The sequence below is a fragment of the Bombyx mandarina genome, chromosome 22 (assembly GCF_030267445.1).
Source record: "Bombyx mandarina strain Sakado chromosome 22, ASM3026744v2".
NCBI lineage: Eukaryota > Metazoa > Arthropoda > Insecta > Lepidoptera > Bombycidae > Bombyx > Bombyx mandarina.
In genome coordinates, this window is record NC_143228.1 from 3,031,598 (window position 1) to 3,048,682 (window position 17,085).

At 34.6% G+C, this 17,085-nt stretch overlaps 1 protein-coding gene across 1 annotated transcript in view; it reads right to left on the reverse strand.

Moving 5' to 3' along the window:
• spz5 (spatzle 5 Toll-1 receptor) overlaps positions 1 to 16,366 on the reverse strand; it is a 39,747-nt gene extending 23,381 nt beyond the window's left edge. Inside the window, exons 1-2 of the mRNA XM_028187707.2 lie at positions 16,167 to 16,366; positions 10,255 to 10,319 (exon numbers count right to left, since the gene is read on the reverse strand). Of these exons, the coding sequence (XP_028043508.2) occupies positions 10,255 to 10,305 (51 nt within the window). The 5' untranslated portion in view covers positions 10,306 to 10,319; positions 16,167 to 16,366. The remainder of the gene's footprint in view (positions 1 to 10,254; positions 10,320 to 16,166) is intronic.
• Between the last annotated feature and the right edge of the window lie 719 nt (positions 16,367 to 17,085).

A 17,085-nucleotide genomic window follows, 5' to 3' on the forward strand; every position in this document is an offset into this window, starting at 1 on the left:
GAGTGTTCACATCGCTTTCATTTTTTTACTTAATTAAAAAAAAAAGTCCGACAGAAACAGATATGTTTTTATGTGCATTTAATGGTGTCGGCGCCGAATTTATGCTGATAGCTTAAGTTAATCAATCAGTCTGCATAAGCGAATACTTGATTAGGCTCTATCCTACATTCACACCGCCCAAATGCTTCCTTGCCGTTCGAAAAGCGCTCTTATTTGTTAAGACACATGGAATATGAAATCTGAAAATAGAGTTTCATCAGTATTGCCATAAATTAAAGTTTTACGTAACTGGGATATGATTTTTGAAAAGTAGCCTTGGGTCGTGTTGCAATGTTTAAAATTGCACATTTGATATTGGAGTATGCGGTTTTTCATCGTTGCCTCTTTAGTATTTTTTTTTTTGACAACGTTATCAGAATTTTTTGTATTATTATTTATGAATTTAATTTTTTTATCACATATTATATTATAATTATATATATTTTTTACTTTAATCAATAACCGAAGACTTCTTGGTCAGGCTGTCACTAATTGCTTAAAAGTTAGGCCGTGAGACCAAGTGACCATTTGCAAAAAAGAAATGGTCTTGAAAATGTCTAAACGATGCTGCCCGAACTTAATACTAATACAGACAAACTATTTCGTTTTCATGAGGTAAAGAATGGTGGTGCTATTTAAATTAAAATAACAAAATAATATATAAGTAGGTAGTTTAAAAACTAAAAAAAACACGCTTAAAGAGCAAGCCGAACTAACAATTAAATTCCACTTTTTATTCTATTGACCCAGTATCAATAAAGCGAAATTTTAGTCATAGACCTTTATTCGTATGCAAATTTTCAAGTTAATGGGACGTTTTCAATTCGGTGGAAATGACGCTCAAAAGATTCCATTGTATACAAACATTTATTTATTTATTTTTTATTTACTGCTTATATGAGTGGACGAGCTCACAGTCCACCTGGTGCTTAGTTGTCACTGGAGCCCATAGACATCAACATCATCCCACAACGTAAATGCGCCACCCACCTTGAGATATAAGTTCTAAGGTCTCAGTATGCTTACAACGGCTGTCTCACCCTTCAAATCGAAACGCATTACTGCTTCACGGCAGAAATAGGCAGGGTGATGGTACCTACTCGTGCGGACTTATAAGAAGTCCCACCACCAGTAATTACGCAAATTATAATTTTGCGAGTTTCATTTTTATTACACGATTTTATTCCTTCACCGTGGAAGTAAATCGTGAACATTTGTTAAGTACGTATTTCATTAGAAAAATTGGTACCCACCTATTGAATTCTAATACTGGTGCATCGTAACATACGAATGCACCGGACGTCTTATCCTTTAGACCACGACGACTTCATAACATACCAAGCTTCCCAAAGCATATACCTAAATTTCCATTAAAACAGCAACCCAGCAATGGAAACACGTCTTGGTCATTAAATTACTAAATCAAAATTGTGACGAGAGCTTCGTAATGTAACATCACAATATAATAATATCACTACATACATTGCAAGTGGCCATATAGCCAAATGGCGAGACTGTGACGATCAAGATAAGTAAATAATCGTACGGATGTCATAAAATGCTTTCATATTCTCTCGAGGTCACCCGAAGCCTTATATTAAATGACAATTTGAGGAACCGCAGTTAAACAAACATTTATCAACGATCAGTTAAGGTCTAACCCGACTTAAGCGTATTCGATTATTTTTTTTATAAAAACTGATTTTTTTTTTATTGCTTAAATGGGTGGACGAGCTCACGAGCTCACAGCCCACCTGGTGTTAAGTGGTTACTGGAGCCCATAGACATCTACAACGTAAATGCGCCTCCCACCTTGAGATATAAGTTCTAAGGTCTCAAATAGTTACAGTTACAATTACGAGTTCAATCGTATTTGTAGTTATTGTGTGCTTCTTTTAACACGTTGACTGCCATGTAGGTCACCGGTGCCCTACGTGGCGCATGAAGTAATTATGTCGATTTCTCTTTTCGATCTTCTTAGTAATTCACCGGGATATCTAGTAGACTCTGGTAAAGACAAATCCGAAGATACTGAGAATGAATTTATTTCTAAGAGAACTAAACACCAAAATAGACATTAACAAACAAAAGAGGGCAAAGTTAGGCACTCAAGGCGCTTAGTAAAAGAAATCGACATAATTACTTCAGTGAGCCGCGTAGGATAAGAGTGACTTATATAGCAGTTAAAGGGTTAATTATTTCCGCATAATCCGTCACTTGAAAGTTCGGCGTCAATATGGCGAGATAATTTTTGATGCATATCTCGAGACTTTAATGAAGTACCTACTTTGCATGAGGCTTAACGAAGGTGCATTACCTGGCTGAGTCTTTGCTCGCCCACCTACCTATCCTGGTGAAACTGGAAAGGCCTTCGGGTCACCAGAAATACTTCCTTCATAAAAAAGAGGGTTGCGAATTTTCTTCAAACGAAAGTTCAAAAAAACCCTTAGTCCTAGACAACGGTTTGACTTTACGTATGTCTAGTAGTTCATGAATGATCACAACAGGCAGATCAGGCCGTCGGATTGTCTACATTCGGTTGCTGCAGAAAACCTTTTGGATTGAAAATTCAGTTTTGTTGATTTATTTAAATTTTTTTTTTTTATTGCTTCGATGGGTGGACGAGCTCACAGCCTACCTGGTGTTAAGTGGTTGCTGGAGCCCATAGACATCTACAACATAAATGCGCCACCCACCTTGAGACATAAGTTCTAAGGTCTCGGTATAGCTACAACGGCTGCCCTGCCCTTCAAACCGAAACGCATTACTGCTTCACCGCAGAAAAAGGCGGGGTGGTGGTACCTACCCGCGCGGACTCAGAAGAGGTCCTACCACCAGAAAATTACCAATATTTACGTATTGTAAACGTCCGCGACAAATTGTTACCGCCCTTCTTGCAGCAAAGCACTCGTGCGTCTTGGTTTCAAGGATGTCTCAAAGCTAGTGCCGACATCCGTGAACTCTGATAACCGCTTCATACGGCTTGCATGGTGCTCATCTGACAATAATAGTCCGATTTCAATTGCTAACCACACGGCGCATTAAGTTCGTCCCTAATACGTATGCATTTTCGTAACTCAAGGACAATCACATCGGATTTTCAAATGAATGGTCCGCTTACGTATTTTGAAACATACTGTAAGTGCATAGCAGTAAATTAAAATGATATGTAATTGAGTGGAATGCAAATACCGATTGGGTTTGCGTGACAATCAATGTAGTTTCGATTTAAACGTCACATACTTGCGTAAAACATAACGCAACTATAAAAAAATTGATATCGTCTTTTCGCCTTAAAAGTGTACAATTTCCAAAAATATTCGAAATTGAGTTAATACGCGGAATCATTTGGTATCACCAGTATTTTTCTAATAAATACTGTCAAAAGAGCGTAGTTTAGTTTTTTTTTTTCTTTTTTTTGTTTACCTATGTTTTGACTACTATTAACAAAATTAATACATAATTTTATATTACTTTAAAAGATAGATAATGTAACTGGCAAAAAAAAAAAACGTTGCAAAGATGATTAATATTTAAAAATATCACATATTAAGCCTTTAAAACACTCTCCTGCAAAATTAGTAAGTTTTGAGATTATACAGTTTTAATTCGAGAAGACGATATATTGATTCAATCACAAATTGTTACTAGCCATTAAAATAAAAAGGTGTAAAGTGAGCCCGCACGGGTATATGCGGCAGTCTTGCCAATTTCTACCGCAATGCAGTCACATGTTCCGATTTCAAGGGTCTCACAGCTATTATACAGTTGAGACTTCAATGTCATCTTTCAAGATGAGTGGTGCCGTTCACATTGCGCTGTTTACAGCCTCCAGTATCTTATTACCTGAGAGGGCCATTAAGTATTTTAGAACCAGCTTCAATCAGGATTAGTGACACGAAGATATCGCCTTTCCTGTCTAGATAGACGTTTATCATTATTATCTGAGATTTTTTTATAAATCTCATCTCAGCATTGGAGCAGAGTTTAAACCATTACCTCATCCACAATGCGTTTCCCGAAGTACACTAAAGGAAACCCTTAAATGAGCATGGAAAGCGTCTCTAACGATATATTGTGGCTTGGTTGTGATCGTGCAATTGCTGATGTCCAAAAGCATCATTACTCTTCATCAGATTGCCCATAAGCCCGTGAGCTTTCGAAGATATTAATAGGACATTCTTGGGTCATAACATAAAGTAAATCGTGAATTCGAAGAATGATTTAAACGTGAAATTTAATAAGAATTATGGCACAAACAAAAAATTCTGTTGTTAAATGCAAATAGTAAATTTCGCGGGTGACTTTTGCATAGGTTTGGCTCTGAGGCCACAGCCAAGGGCGCTGGGGGATCACGACCAACTGTCGAAACCTCGACAGGGTTGTTAAACAAAAAAGATATTACAATGTGTGAAATTCGTGTCTACAAAAAAAAAAGAGTTGTTAACATATAAATAGCTTAATTACAATTGTTTTTTTTTATATTACCAATCAAGCGCTCTGATTTTGTAAAGTAGGGTAAATTAGGGTAGGGCTACTACCAGAAAGGTTGTGATTGTGAGTGACAGGCAGAATTTTGTCTGTGTCTCTGGTGTAGGATGGTAACATTTAAATCTTGACCCCTTGTTTATAATAAAGAGCAATGGAAAAAGAAGTTCCGTTTTATCAGCTGATGCAAAGGTCTTTTTTTCCTACCTATGCTGATAGCCTTGAGAGGTTATTTCAGCTTTATCATAGCGTGTAGGTGAGCTCTCGGGGCACAAACCGGATGTGCTAACATTGGCCTTAGCAAGAGCAGTGATTCGCAGAATCTACCACTGGATCGGAAACGCGACCCACTTAGAAGATCCGGCGGGAATCTCAACGGGCTTAATTTACTCGTCAAGCCCTACGTCGCAAGCGACGGGTTCGACGAGGACGGTGACCAGTGCCTGAGATACCTAAAAGCACCGTTAATGGATCAGGAGGATCCGTAATGACGTGTTTAGAATGATGTCGACTGCTTACCATTCGTTCCACAGGATCGAGTATGAACAAAGGTCAATGCTTGCGCGTGCATATTAGGGGCGTCTACCATCGATCATCAAAATAAATTGCTGAAAAAACAGTTAAAAATTCAATTTTTTTTTTTCAATTTTTAAAAGTCGTACATAAAACTGAAAGACAGCTTCCTCCTACAAATATTTGGAAAAGAAAAATAGCCTTTCATTAAGTAAGTTTTAATTTTTGACAACCCTAAGACGTTAAACGTCATATTGTGTACTTCTTTGTTTAAAACATAATTATGAGACTCTGAGATGTTGTTTATAAAGAAAGCTGTTTAAATAGCGTCTTAAAATATTAATTCATTTGTTGTTGAAATCGTTTTTGGATGCATTTAGTGTGACAATAAATACATGTTTCCATTACGAACTTTAACAAGAAAATTGGCTATCTGCCAACATTAAGTTTTAATGAGATCAGTTTTAGTCATAACAAGTTGACTTTTGAGAATAGTAAAATTTTATGGAGTTTCTTAGGATTATAAATTTAAATGATAAATACATACAAAAGAGATTAGGTTCAGCTAATATTGAGTAGATCGACTGAACTTTATTTGATATTTGAATTGTGAAAAATGTCTCTTGTAAGTATTAGCTTTGATTAGTGTTGTAATATTTATGAGGAATCATAGCCGGTTCACACTAGAGAGTATTTCTCTTTATTTAAAGAATTTAAATACCAGGAAAGGTACTCAAAAAAAGGAATAAAAATACTTTGGTGGTTTGAAGCTTGGGTTAATTTTTTTTAAATCGCAAATATTCGCGTCGATAAAGTATGTTATATATCGTTTTTTTTTTTATTAAATATGAAAACGTACTCCTAAAAAGTCGCATCGATTTTGATTCTTTTTTTTGTGTGTTCAATTAGATTCCAGAATGTGAATCTAATTCACAATTTGGTCTCCACTAGGAACAATTTTTGTTTCATTTTTCTATTTATATAAAAAAAATATGTTAGTGAAATTATCGGATTTAAGACTTGTATACAGGACATCCGCCAATGTCTGACGGGTACACTAGTAAACTATTACATAATATTATTATTTAAAAAAACGCTTCAAACTTCAAGGCAATTCGCATTTAAAAAAATATTAATGCGCACTAGATTCTAATCCCAAATAAAGTTCAATGACCCGCTACAGATTAAAAGTTCGCGAAATCTTGTTAAAGTTGGAGGTACAAGGTTAATAGTCGTTTGCGGGGGCGTATATGATAATTTTCATAGCAATCGCATTGGACTTTGTTAGAACTTGGAAATAGGTTCGTTTCGGATATTTGAAGCGTTCGACACAATTGAAGGCTCAGTCAGTTCAGCTCAAGTCAGTGGCCCACAAAAAAGGTCTGAAAGGCCCGTTGGACCTGTATTCTAAAGTTGAACAACCTTGGTCCATATGCCTGGTACTCGTTCTGTCTATTCATTTCTACTAATCATCCATTCTGGGTTATATACATTTCAAATTCAGGCGAGGTCAACGACCTTGTGCGTTACAAGAATTTTTCTTTACCTCATATTACGGATTCTTTACAATTAAAGGGTATATGGAATTTATATGATTTCATAGTTAGATACACCTACGTGTTTTTTAATTTTAATATTCTTTTAGCAACTAGGTATCACGTAAGAAATATGTTTTCATTAATGTATTTTTCCTTTCATTTTATTTGAAAAATAAAAATGTAACGAAGGCACGTAAATTATATCTAGTCATAATAAAATTGGTACCGTGACAGACATCGTGACCTTACGCGCACGAAAATGAATGATGCTATGAAGTTAAACAAGAGAATTGTTTTAAATTATTAAATTTATTTTCATTGGTGTCTCCTGAACTTGAAAGAGACCTGTGACATTTTATGACATATCCGACTTTCATTACGAAACAATTGAATGAGGTAATTTTTTTTTGGCGAGTATATTGTGGATTTCGTTTCCTTAAGGCAGCAATGGATCGTAAAACTGAAAGTTGAACAGTAAGCCTGGAGATAAATCAAGATCAAGAATCAATATTTAGACAAGTGTTGTCTATTATGGCTTATTAGGACACAAATGAACCGCATCACCAACAGTGATTCAGAAACCAACTATTTGACCTAAAAAGATCAAGTATCCTGGCCACTAAACTAATATGTAAACATACGGACAAACATGTGTAAGGATACTTATTCTATATGCGAAAGGAATAGGCAGAGAGGTGGTCCACACCAGAGCCTTCTTACCCGTATGATTCGATATCTAAATTATATTGAATTGTCTACAAGCTGCCCCCCTCCCCCTTCCTCCTTAAAACTGCGAGCAACAGACCACTTGGTGCAAATATAAAAATATTATCTAACAATAATCATATATGTATTGGTCCGTTCAATTTGTTTGTCAATAGACACCGAGGCAGGTGTCAAGTGCGCGTGTCGCTGCGAGTCGCCGTCGTGACGCAACAGAAACGCAACGATATTGCCCACCGAACGTATTGTGCTATAGACCGTATTAAATTTAGAAATGGACGATCAGTAATTGTTAAAAATTTAAAGTTTAATGTGATCTTCTTAATCCCTTCCGTATTATTACTATCTATATACAATGAAACCCATGTACTAACCTGAGAGAACAAACACTCATTTAATTTAAATTTTATATACAAACAAATACCAAATGATGTCTTGTACTATATATCGACGCTTGAAAGGCAGACGTGACTAAGCGACAAGACCTGCTTTGTACATAAATGATATGCAATAACAATATTCGATGCGCAAAAAAAATACATTTTTAGGTATATTTAAATCATTTCAAGCCTACAGCTACTAGCTAGGTTCTACTACAGCTAGATTCGTTAAAATTATTTTTTTTCAGGTATTTCAACTTAAAATTAGTCTACTGTAAAGTTCACGCATTGTCGCTTAGTCACGTTTGCCTTTCAAGCGTCGATATATATTTTAATAATAAAAAAATATTTCAACAAATACTATCATTAAAAATCATGAAAATTTTACCACATAGCTGGTCTAAAGCGATTACCGGAGCATTTGGACGTCTAAACGTGAAATCTTGAGACGTGAGCCAAAGTTTCCTTAAGCGCTCTCAACACAGCCATAATTAGTACCAAATACGAAAGAATTCAGTAAGGATGCACACTGAATGTGATTAATCATTCCATAATACGTGAACTTAAACGACTCACTCTGGGCTTGTGAACTAATTTAGATTATTTATATTTTCCTTTAACTACTCATGTTATCGAGTAAGCATTAAGTTGAAAGTTTAATACGACATCATAAATCTTTAGAAAAGGAATACATTAAAAAAATGTAAATATTAATTTCACTTCTAAAACTTTTATAATCAATTCTCTCTTCGCCAGACGCTCAGTTTTCCTGATACGAGAAATTTCGTTTTAGAGAAGCTATTTGTGAAGGTTGCATCGTGGTTTTTATGATTGAGGTGAAGTGGCTACTGAAGTGCTTAAATGGAATGCAATACCACACAAATAAGAAGATGAGTATAGTAATTTTTTTATTGCTTAGATGGGTGGACGAGCTCACAGCCCACCTGGCGTTAAGTGGTTACTGGAGTCCATAGACATCTACAATGTAAATGCGCCACCCACCTTGAGATATAAGTTGTGGAGTAAGGACCTCTTGTGAGTCCGCGCGGGTAGGTACCACCGCCCTGTCTATTTCTGCCGTGAAGCAGTAATGCGTTTCGGCTTGAAGAGTGGGGCAGCCGTTATAACTATTCTGAGATCTTAGAAGCTATATCTCAAGATGGGTGGGGCATTTACGTTGTAGATGTCTATGGGCTCCAGTAACCACTTAACACCAGGTGGGCTGTGAGCTCATCCACCTATCTAAGCAATAAAAATAAAATAAAAAAGCTTCGTGATTAATGGAGTAGAATTCATACGTTCAGCGACTATTTGAACGATAATATCGCGTGGGCTTGAAATTGTGCTCCACACAGCAACAACACAGAACTAATTTGTCGCGCTGCTGTGAACCGCGGAGACCTGTTTTGGTTATACATATTCCTTTTGTTTTTTTTAATTTGACAAATGTAGCATATTCGATATAGATACCTAGTATCTTGGAAAAGACAAGCTCTAAGTTTCCTGCCGATTCTTCTCAGTCGTAAAAATGCATACCATATCGGTGGAAAAGAATTTGAATGTGCTTAAGGAGTGGGTACTGGTATAAAAGCATTTTGATTTATATCCATCTCGATATGACACATACCGATTAAAAAGTGGATAGAAAAGTTGACGGTTTTTATTTTTTTATAGTACATTTTGTACAAAAATTATTTAAATATTTAGCCATACATATTATAATTAAAAACACCATACCATTCTCCAGCAGGGATACTGAAGTGTTTAAAACGTGGGAAATCGTAAAATAAATGCGAGTTTAAACGCTAAAGTTGATTTAAAACTATATTTATTTAAATAGTATCCTAAATTTGTATATTACGGTTTTCTTGTGAAACCAGATCGAGAGCAAGATGACATTTAAACTTCTTTGCACTTCTTACATACCATCTTTGGCCTTAATGGTTTTAAGTATATAAGTATAATACTAAGTTTCTCAACTGCGCTATGGAAGTTTCAAAGATATACGAGATTATAGCAAATACACTCAGATTTTGTATACTCGGTATTTAAAGAATTGCCGATCGTCCTGTGGATTTTGTTTACGTAATCTTTTATTGAAATACAAGCAAGCATTGCACATTCTGTAACAACAATGTATAAACTTGAAGAAATCCAATAATAAAGTCAATCCAAAGGAGTACAATTCGTAAACCAACAAACACGAGAACCAGACAGCAATGAGTCATATGAAACTGTTAGTCAGTTCATTTGTTACGATTTGTTCCGCACCCCTGTTGCGAACCAAGGTCGGAGGCTAAATCAATTAAAGTCACCATTATATTTAGGTTCCGAAGTTAAACTGGTTTTAGCTGATATTTTAGATTGAACGATTCTCTTTTGGTATTGTTCAGGTGTTTTTTGCTGTCGAAAATTGAGAGAAAAGTAAAATTTCAAAGTCCAAAAAAATTTGGCTAATTTGAGATATTGATAAACTGGGATGAAATGAAATGAAATGAGATGAGATGATGAAAGTCCTCATTAATACAATTTTTTGTTTAGTCTTTACTCTTGTTAATACTTATTTTACTTACCAATAAAACAGTCCGCAGATGCAAACTGAGCCGCCTCATTCTGGTGGCCATCCGCGAATCACGTTCTGAAAATTAAATATTAACTATAAACATGTGAAAAATATAAGCAGTTTTATACTTGGGCACGGAAAATTTATTTCGGCGAAGGCTTAATGGACATTATTGGACATTCATGACATTTTGTAACCACTTTTATGGATTTACTAGCGACCCGCCCTCGCTTCGCTTCGGAAACATTAAAACACACATGAAACCAAAAAAATAAATTTATTTATTTTTTAAAAAAAGTAGCCTATGTTCATCAGGGACAATGTCGGCTTCTAATGGAAAAAGAATTTTTCAAATCGGTCCAGTAGTTTCGGAGCCTATTCGAAACAAACAAACAAACAAACAAACAAATCTTTTCTCTTTATAATATTAGTATAGATTTATCGGAAATATGATCATCTGTGTACATTGGCAATATGGATCATATGGAAGAACATATTGCGTCATCGCGGATAACAACCAACTTTTTGCCTATGTCACTAAATTAATGTAACATTAGTTTGGCAACACTAAGTGAGGCTGTCAGATTTTCATCCTATGATTATTAACTAAAAGATTGAAAACCACAGATATTCATTGCTCTGACATACAAAATAGCCACAGGGCTATAATAAATTTTTCAATTAAAATAATTTCATAAATATGAATGCGCCTTGCCCTAAATACAGACAAGTGTTCGCCCACGCACTGCATATTATTAACTAAGTTACACTTTTCAATAATCGTTATCATAAATTACTAATTATTAAACATCAGACACGGTATTGATTAATAAGTTATTTAATTTGTTCTTAGTAATTCAGAAAATTATTAAAAAAATACCTAGCTGCTGTCAAAAATTCTGGAACATTTCTTGCATCCAAAACATAAATTGTAAAATTATGATTGATATAATGATTGACTTAAATATCTTTTTTTACATTATTTTTACGGCTTAATCTCGCATTTCGTAAAATTGTCGCATCTCGCGAAAACCGTTGAAAATATTATAAACGAACATATTTTTTGAGTAAGCTTTTATATTTTAGGGTTTTTGTGCGAATCATTCTATCTAAATTTATTATTTATTATCTAAGTTTATTATTTAAGTATTATTTATTATGTAAATTTACCAAAAGTAGCATTTAATAGTATTATACTATATGTATAAAGTGTCAGCTCCCCGACCTAGTTATTACAGAATAGTCGACAGTCCTTGGTAGGGCTGATTGTTTTGTAATCTGCTATTTAATATGACGAGCACGTTGTGTTACGCGCACTCATCTATTGTACCATACGTGTTTTAAAAAACACATCTTCATGACTTTGGCTTGGTAGACACATTTTTATTGGTACAACTACAACATAAATGATGTGAGCTTATGGGTACATGTTTTTATTGCTTTGATGGGCGGACGAGCTTACAGCCCGCCTGGTGTTAAGTGATTACCGGAGCCCATAGACATCTAAAATGTAAATGCGCCGCCCACCTTGAGATATAAGTTCTAAGGTCTCAAGTATAGTTACAACGGCTGCCCCACCTTTCAAACCGAACCGCATTACTGCTTCACGACAGAAATAGGCAGGGTGGTGGTACCCACCCACGCGGACTCACAAAAGGTGCTACCACAGTACAAGAGGTTCTACCACCAGTAAATGTACACATTACGTTGAATGTAATCGAAGTTTTTATTTGAGCAGGTAGAAATAGAAACGATCTATGGTGTTAAACAGTATCTGGAGTCCATAGACGTCTATGCAACGTTAATGTCCTCCTTGAGATATGAGGTCGAATTTTATTATGGGACCTCCACACTGCTCTTTAAACCAGAAACATGACTGCATCGCGCCACGAATAGGCTGGGTGGTAGTACGTATTGGAATCATGAGAACTTACAACAAACTCTACCGTCACTCAATTGAAGGTTTTCGTTTTTGTTACACAGCGCTGTTCCTTCATTCTCATTCGTCTCCACTCCTATCTATAGGGTTATATGAGTGGATATTGCTACGACAACTCCAAACGTATCAGTGTATAGATATTATGTCTTCAATGTTTTTGGAACGAAGCTCCTTATGGGACGATGCGGAGGGGTACCTTAACCGGGAAAAACGTCCGTAACGTAAGATTTTTATTATTTATGTATAGTCTTAGTATGATGGCCATACAGTGTCTAATGTATAGTCTACGTGATGACGGTTTTCTATGATAGAACATAATTAGGCTTAATTATTATTATTCATAAAAATAGCTGTTTCTTTGTATATTATTATATATGTTATATAAATCATTGTGAATCAAATAAAGTTGATAACTTTGTAAAGTAACTTTTTTTATTTTTTTCAATAAAAAAATCATAATAATAAATGTATACCCGAATAATTATTTTCTTTATACCTCGAATAGAGCTTAAAATTAATATTTTTATAATAAGGAACTTCGTTCCTATCCGGTGTCCCACGACACCATACATATTTTTTTCCTATTCTCTCATACCAGAGATACCCGACGTATCTCTGTGTACAATGATTGTCTTAAAACTAAATGAGCATTTCTAACACTTCAATTGCATATTTAATAAGTGCTAGTATAAGAATTAAACAAAAAGTTCAACTCAATCGTTATAACGTAATGTGAAAACGCTTCATACATTTCTCGTATACCACTGTACGTATGTTGCCCAGTCAATATGCACATTGTGTATGAATTGGCATGATAAGCAAACAGTCTGTATTATTTTTTTCAAAAACCGCTTTCATACGGATTCGTTTGTTAGCCATTTTTTCAAGGGATTCTTATTTAAATTAAAAAGGAGCCGTTCTTTGTAATTTGAGAATATCATACTGCTTTTGAAGAAGAAGAAGAAGAAAATCTTTATTCGCCAGAAATATAGTTTACAAGATATAATGGATATAGGACATAGTTTCATATATTTCGCCTGTTTAGGCATGCGAAAATTTAACTTATTTTTATATTAATTCTAACACAAAATTTACTAAATCTATCTATTTTTACATTTTATCACTTCTTATTCTAATATTTTCGGAATTCGCCTTACCGGTATAATATCTTTACTTATATTATAAAGCTGAAGAGTTTGTTTGTTTGAACGCGCTAATTTCAGGAACTACTGATCCGATTTGAAAAAATATTTTAGTGTCAGATAGGTCATTTATTGAGGAAGGCTATATAACTATATAACATCAGGCTATATAACAAACATCATGCTACGACTAATACAAGCGGAGCACCAATAAAGAATGTTTCAAAATCGGAGTATTTTTCCCTTTTGAGAGCTTCCGCTGCGTGCGCCACGGAAACAGTTAAATTAAAGTTAATGAAAATATAATAACATATTTCGCTAATTCATCAAACAGCTGTCAGTTTTATAAACATTATTATTTAACGGGCTCTAATCACAATTTTACATGTAATTAGGACGCGATAGTTTGGCGAAAGCAAGTGACATGAGTAAATGACTCGGATTACATTAAATGACATGAGTAAATGACTCGGATTACATTAAATGACATGAGTAAATTATAGGATTTGTTCTTCACGTAAAAACGAAAACAAGCCTTAACGCAGATTTGATAGACACTACATATTGAGATCGAAACGGAACGCCGCCACACCGTGATGAAGTAATCAGGATCCAAGTGACTCCAGATATGTAGTTGAACGTGACAAAATTAGCAAATATATCTAGTTACATTGTTTTTAATTCATTTATCAAAAATATTTATCACGCATTTCATAGGTTTTTTAAATTCAGAATGCCCTAATGCCCAGTTCTGGAATGCCTTAATATAATTTAGGTGCTTAACTTCAAAATGATACCGTTTAATTTTTTTTATTATAATCATGTTTCTAAAATTACAGTTTCAAAACGGAACATAAGAAATCAAGAATTTTCTTTGAGAAAACAACTGAAGAAATAAAATAGGCGATAATAAATAAATATCTTATACCTTTAAACGAGCAATTCTTGTATATATATATAATCTGTATCTCGCAAACGACTCCAACGATTTTCATAAAATTTAGTATACAGGTGATTTCGGGGGCGATAAATCGATCTAGTTACGATTTATTTTCAGAAAATGTTGTTTTATTCGTGTTTTCAATAATCAACTCTTCCCGCCATCTATTGGCGAATAATAATACTATTTTTCTTAATTGAGGGCAACTAACCGCTTTAAATACACAACAAGATGGCGTTATCAAAAAAAAACCGAGCAAAGCTCGGTTATCATCTAGTATAATAATAATAAAGAAAGAAAAAAAAATACAAAGTGTACTGTATGATTTAAAATAATACCTAACTTAAGCTACTAGACATGATAATATACATAAAATGTTAATTTACATTAAAATATTATATTATATAATTAATAAATGATACAATGTACGGATGTACTAAAAATACATAAATATATTAACATGTTTATTAAAAATTATTTAATTAATTAAGGATTAAGGTGTGAATTAATCCTATTTATGACAACAATAAAAACCAAGGTACCAACACCAAGGTGACAACAATATGAACCTTATTTAATACAGTGTGGCACTCGATTGTTTCCAAAAAAGTTTAGGTTTATATATACGCTGCCTCATTCACATGATAATCACACTTTAATTACACTTTAACATCCGTTTGGTTACAATCCGTATTCATGTTGTAATTACGCAAATAAAAATTGCTAATTACTTTGTCGGCTCAAAAATAAACATTTGTTCATTATTTAAATCAAGTACATAAGCGTTCGGCTTCACCACGCTATAATAACGCGTTTAGGGTGCTGGTGGTGCTGACCCGCTTTTGTAGCGCATCAGGGATGTTTGCAGACGCGCACATGGATTGTTTTTACGCTACCATGCGTAAGAGGTGTGCATCTCTGGTAAGCAGAGTGAGGGCTAGCTCCAACAGTATCCTGAGCATGATCGCAAGCAGGCTGGACTGTGTATCCATGGGTCGCTGTGGTGCCATCTCCCATGGGATGTTACGACAGTAATTCATTGTGATGTAAATATAACTACTAACATAGGTCTAAGTCTTATTAACAATTTATATGAGTCATGGCTACTTGCAATAAACACATTATTATTATTATTATTATTATTATTATAAACTGATTGAAGGTGCCTTACACCGGCCCGCCACCACCACCGGCTTACCCCGTAATGACGGACTCCACAAACATGTGTTATACATAAACAATTTATGGGTGTTCGCAAGAAATGTGACCTTAGTCTGATTTATATTTTAATAATTAACAATTACAAGAATGTGTATTGAAGCTTAAAACATAGTGTAGCGTCTTCGTAATATTTAGTGAAATATACTTTTTTTTTTATAAAAAGCGTGTAAATGCGAAGAGATTTCATTTAGATGAGAATTCTAGTAAAAAGAATAGTGATAAAATAAAATAAAAAACATTACAATACAACATTAAAAAACTAAATATACTTAAAGTAAAACTAAAGTAAACATATAAAATCTCCCCAAAATATCAACCAGTTTTATTCTGATTCCTAATTTCGATAATACCCAATCTTTTAATTTCGGATCAAGGGAAAAACAGAGCTTTATCAAAAGTTTAACTTTGCACTTAGCTTCAATAACAAAGCTTCGAGATTATTAAAATACACAAAAAACGTATCGTTTGGTGTTCAGCTTTCACTTAATTACGAGGAAAACAGAATGGATGTAAAATACATCAATCGAATCAGTATCATAACTTGCATTGCAACTTTTTTCTTATGCAAGTTTGACAATAAAAACTACATCTATACAATAACAAAAAAATTTAAACTCTATAATGGAATTCGCATTGAATATGTATACAAAAGTGAAACTTCAAAATAATAGGTGACATACCGAAAATTCCGAAAGACACTGGCACTCACAGATAAGGAAAGAAAAAATAAAACAGCTAATCGATATACAAAAATTCGTAAATAAGCCACGAAACAGGGGTCACAAGATATCGTATTATCGTAGGCGGAACGTCTTACGAACGAGCATGTCAGCGGTGTGTTAGAACGCGCGCAACCGCCTTTAGGTTGCGTTAGACACTGACTAGTGACTACTGAAGTCCACAGTAAGCTGGCCGGCCAGTCGTGTGCTAATCGTAGACACACCTCGCATAATCAAGTAAGATATATACAGAGATATTTATTAATCAGTGTCATAATAATTAATATTAGTTTTTTTTTATTGCCTTTGTAGGCAGACGAGCCCACCTGATGGTGAGTGGTTACCGTCGCCCATGGACTTCAGCAATGCCAAGGGCAGAGCCAAGCCGCTGCCTACCGCCCAAGCCGCTGCCTACCGCATTGTCGTCCTGTTGCACATACAGACACATACAGCGTTTTCCGAGTTGGCTTATGTTAATTTCCATATTAATACGGTTTGTAGCACCAATTCGAAGAGTCTAAGTTGAATAAGGTGCATAATATTTCCATACGTAATGGAATAAATTACAAATTTTCCGTGACTAAAAGGTAAAAATATATCTCATCGTACTTAAACTTTTAGGTTAAACAGAGTTCTATTACTAAAGATATTTGTCTGATGAACCAACCAACGAACCCAAGAATATGAGTATTAGCGTGTCACATTTTATTGGTATATCTGTATTTTTATTATAAATAACCATTATATCCAAATGTACATATAGAGATGTCCAATAGAGAAAAAATAGCTCTTCCGATTAGATCCGATTCGAAACTTAGTAAAGCAGCGTACGTATTTACTAGAGCCATCTTTTTAATTTGTACATAATTCATGTACATAT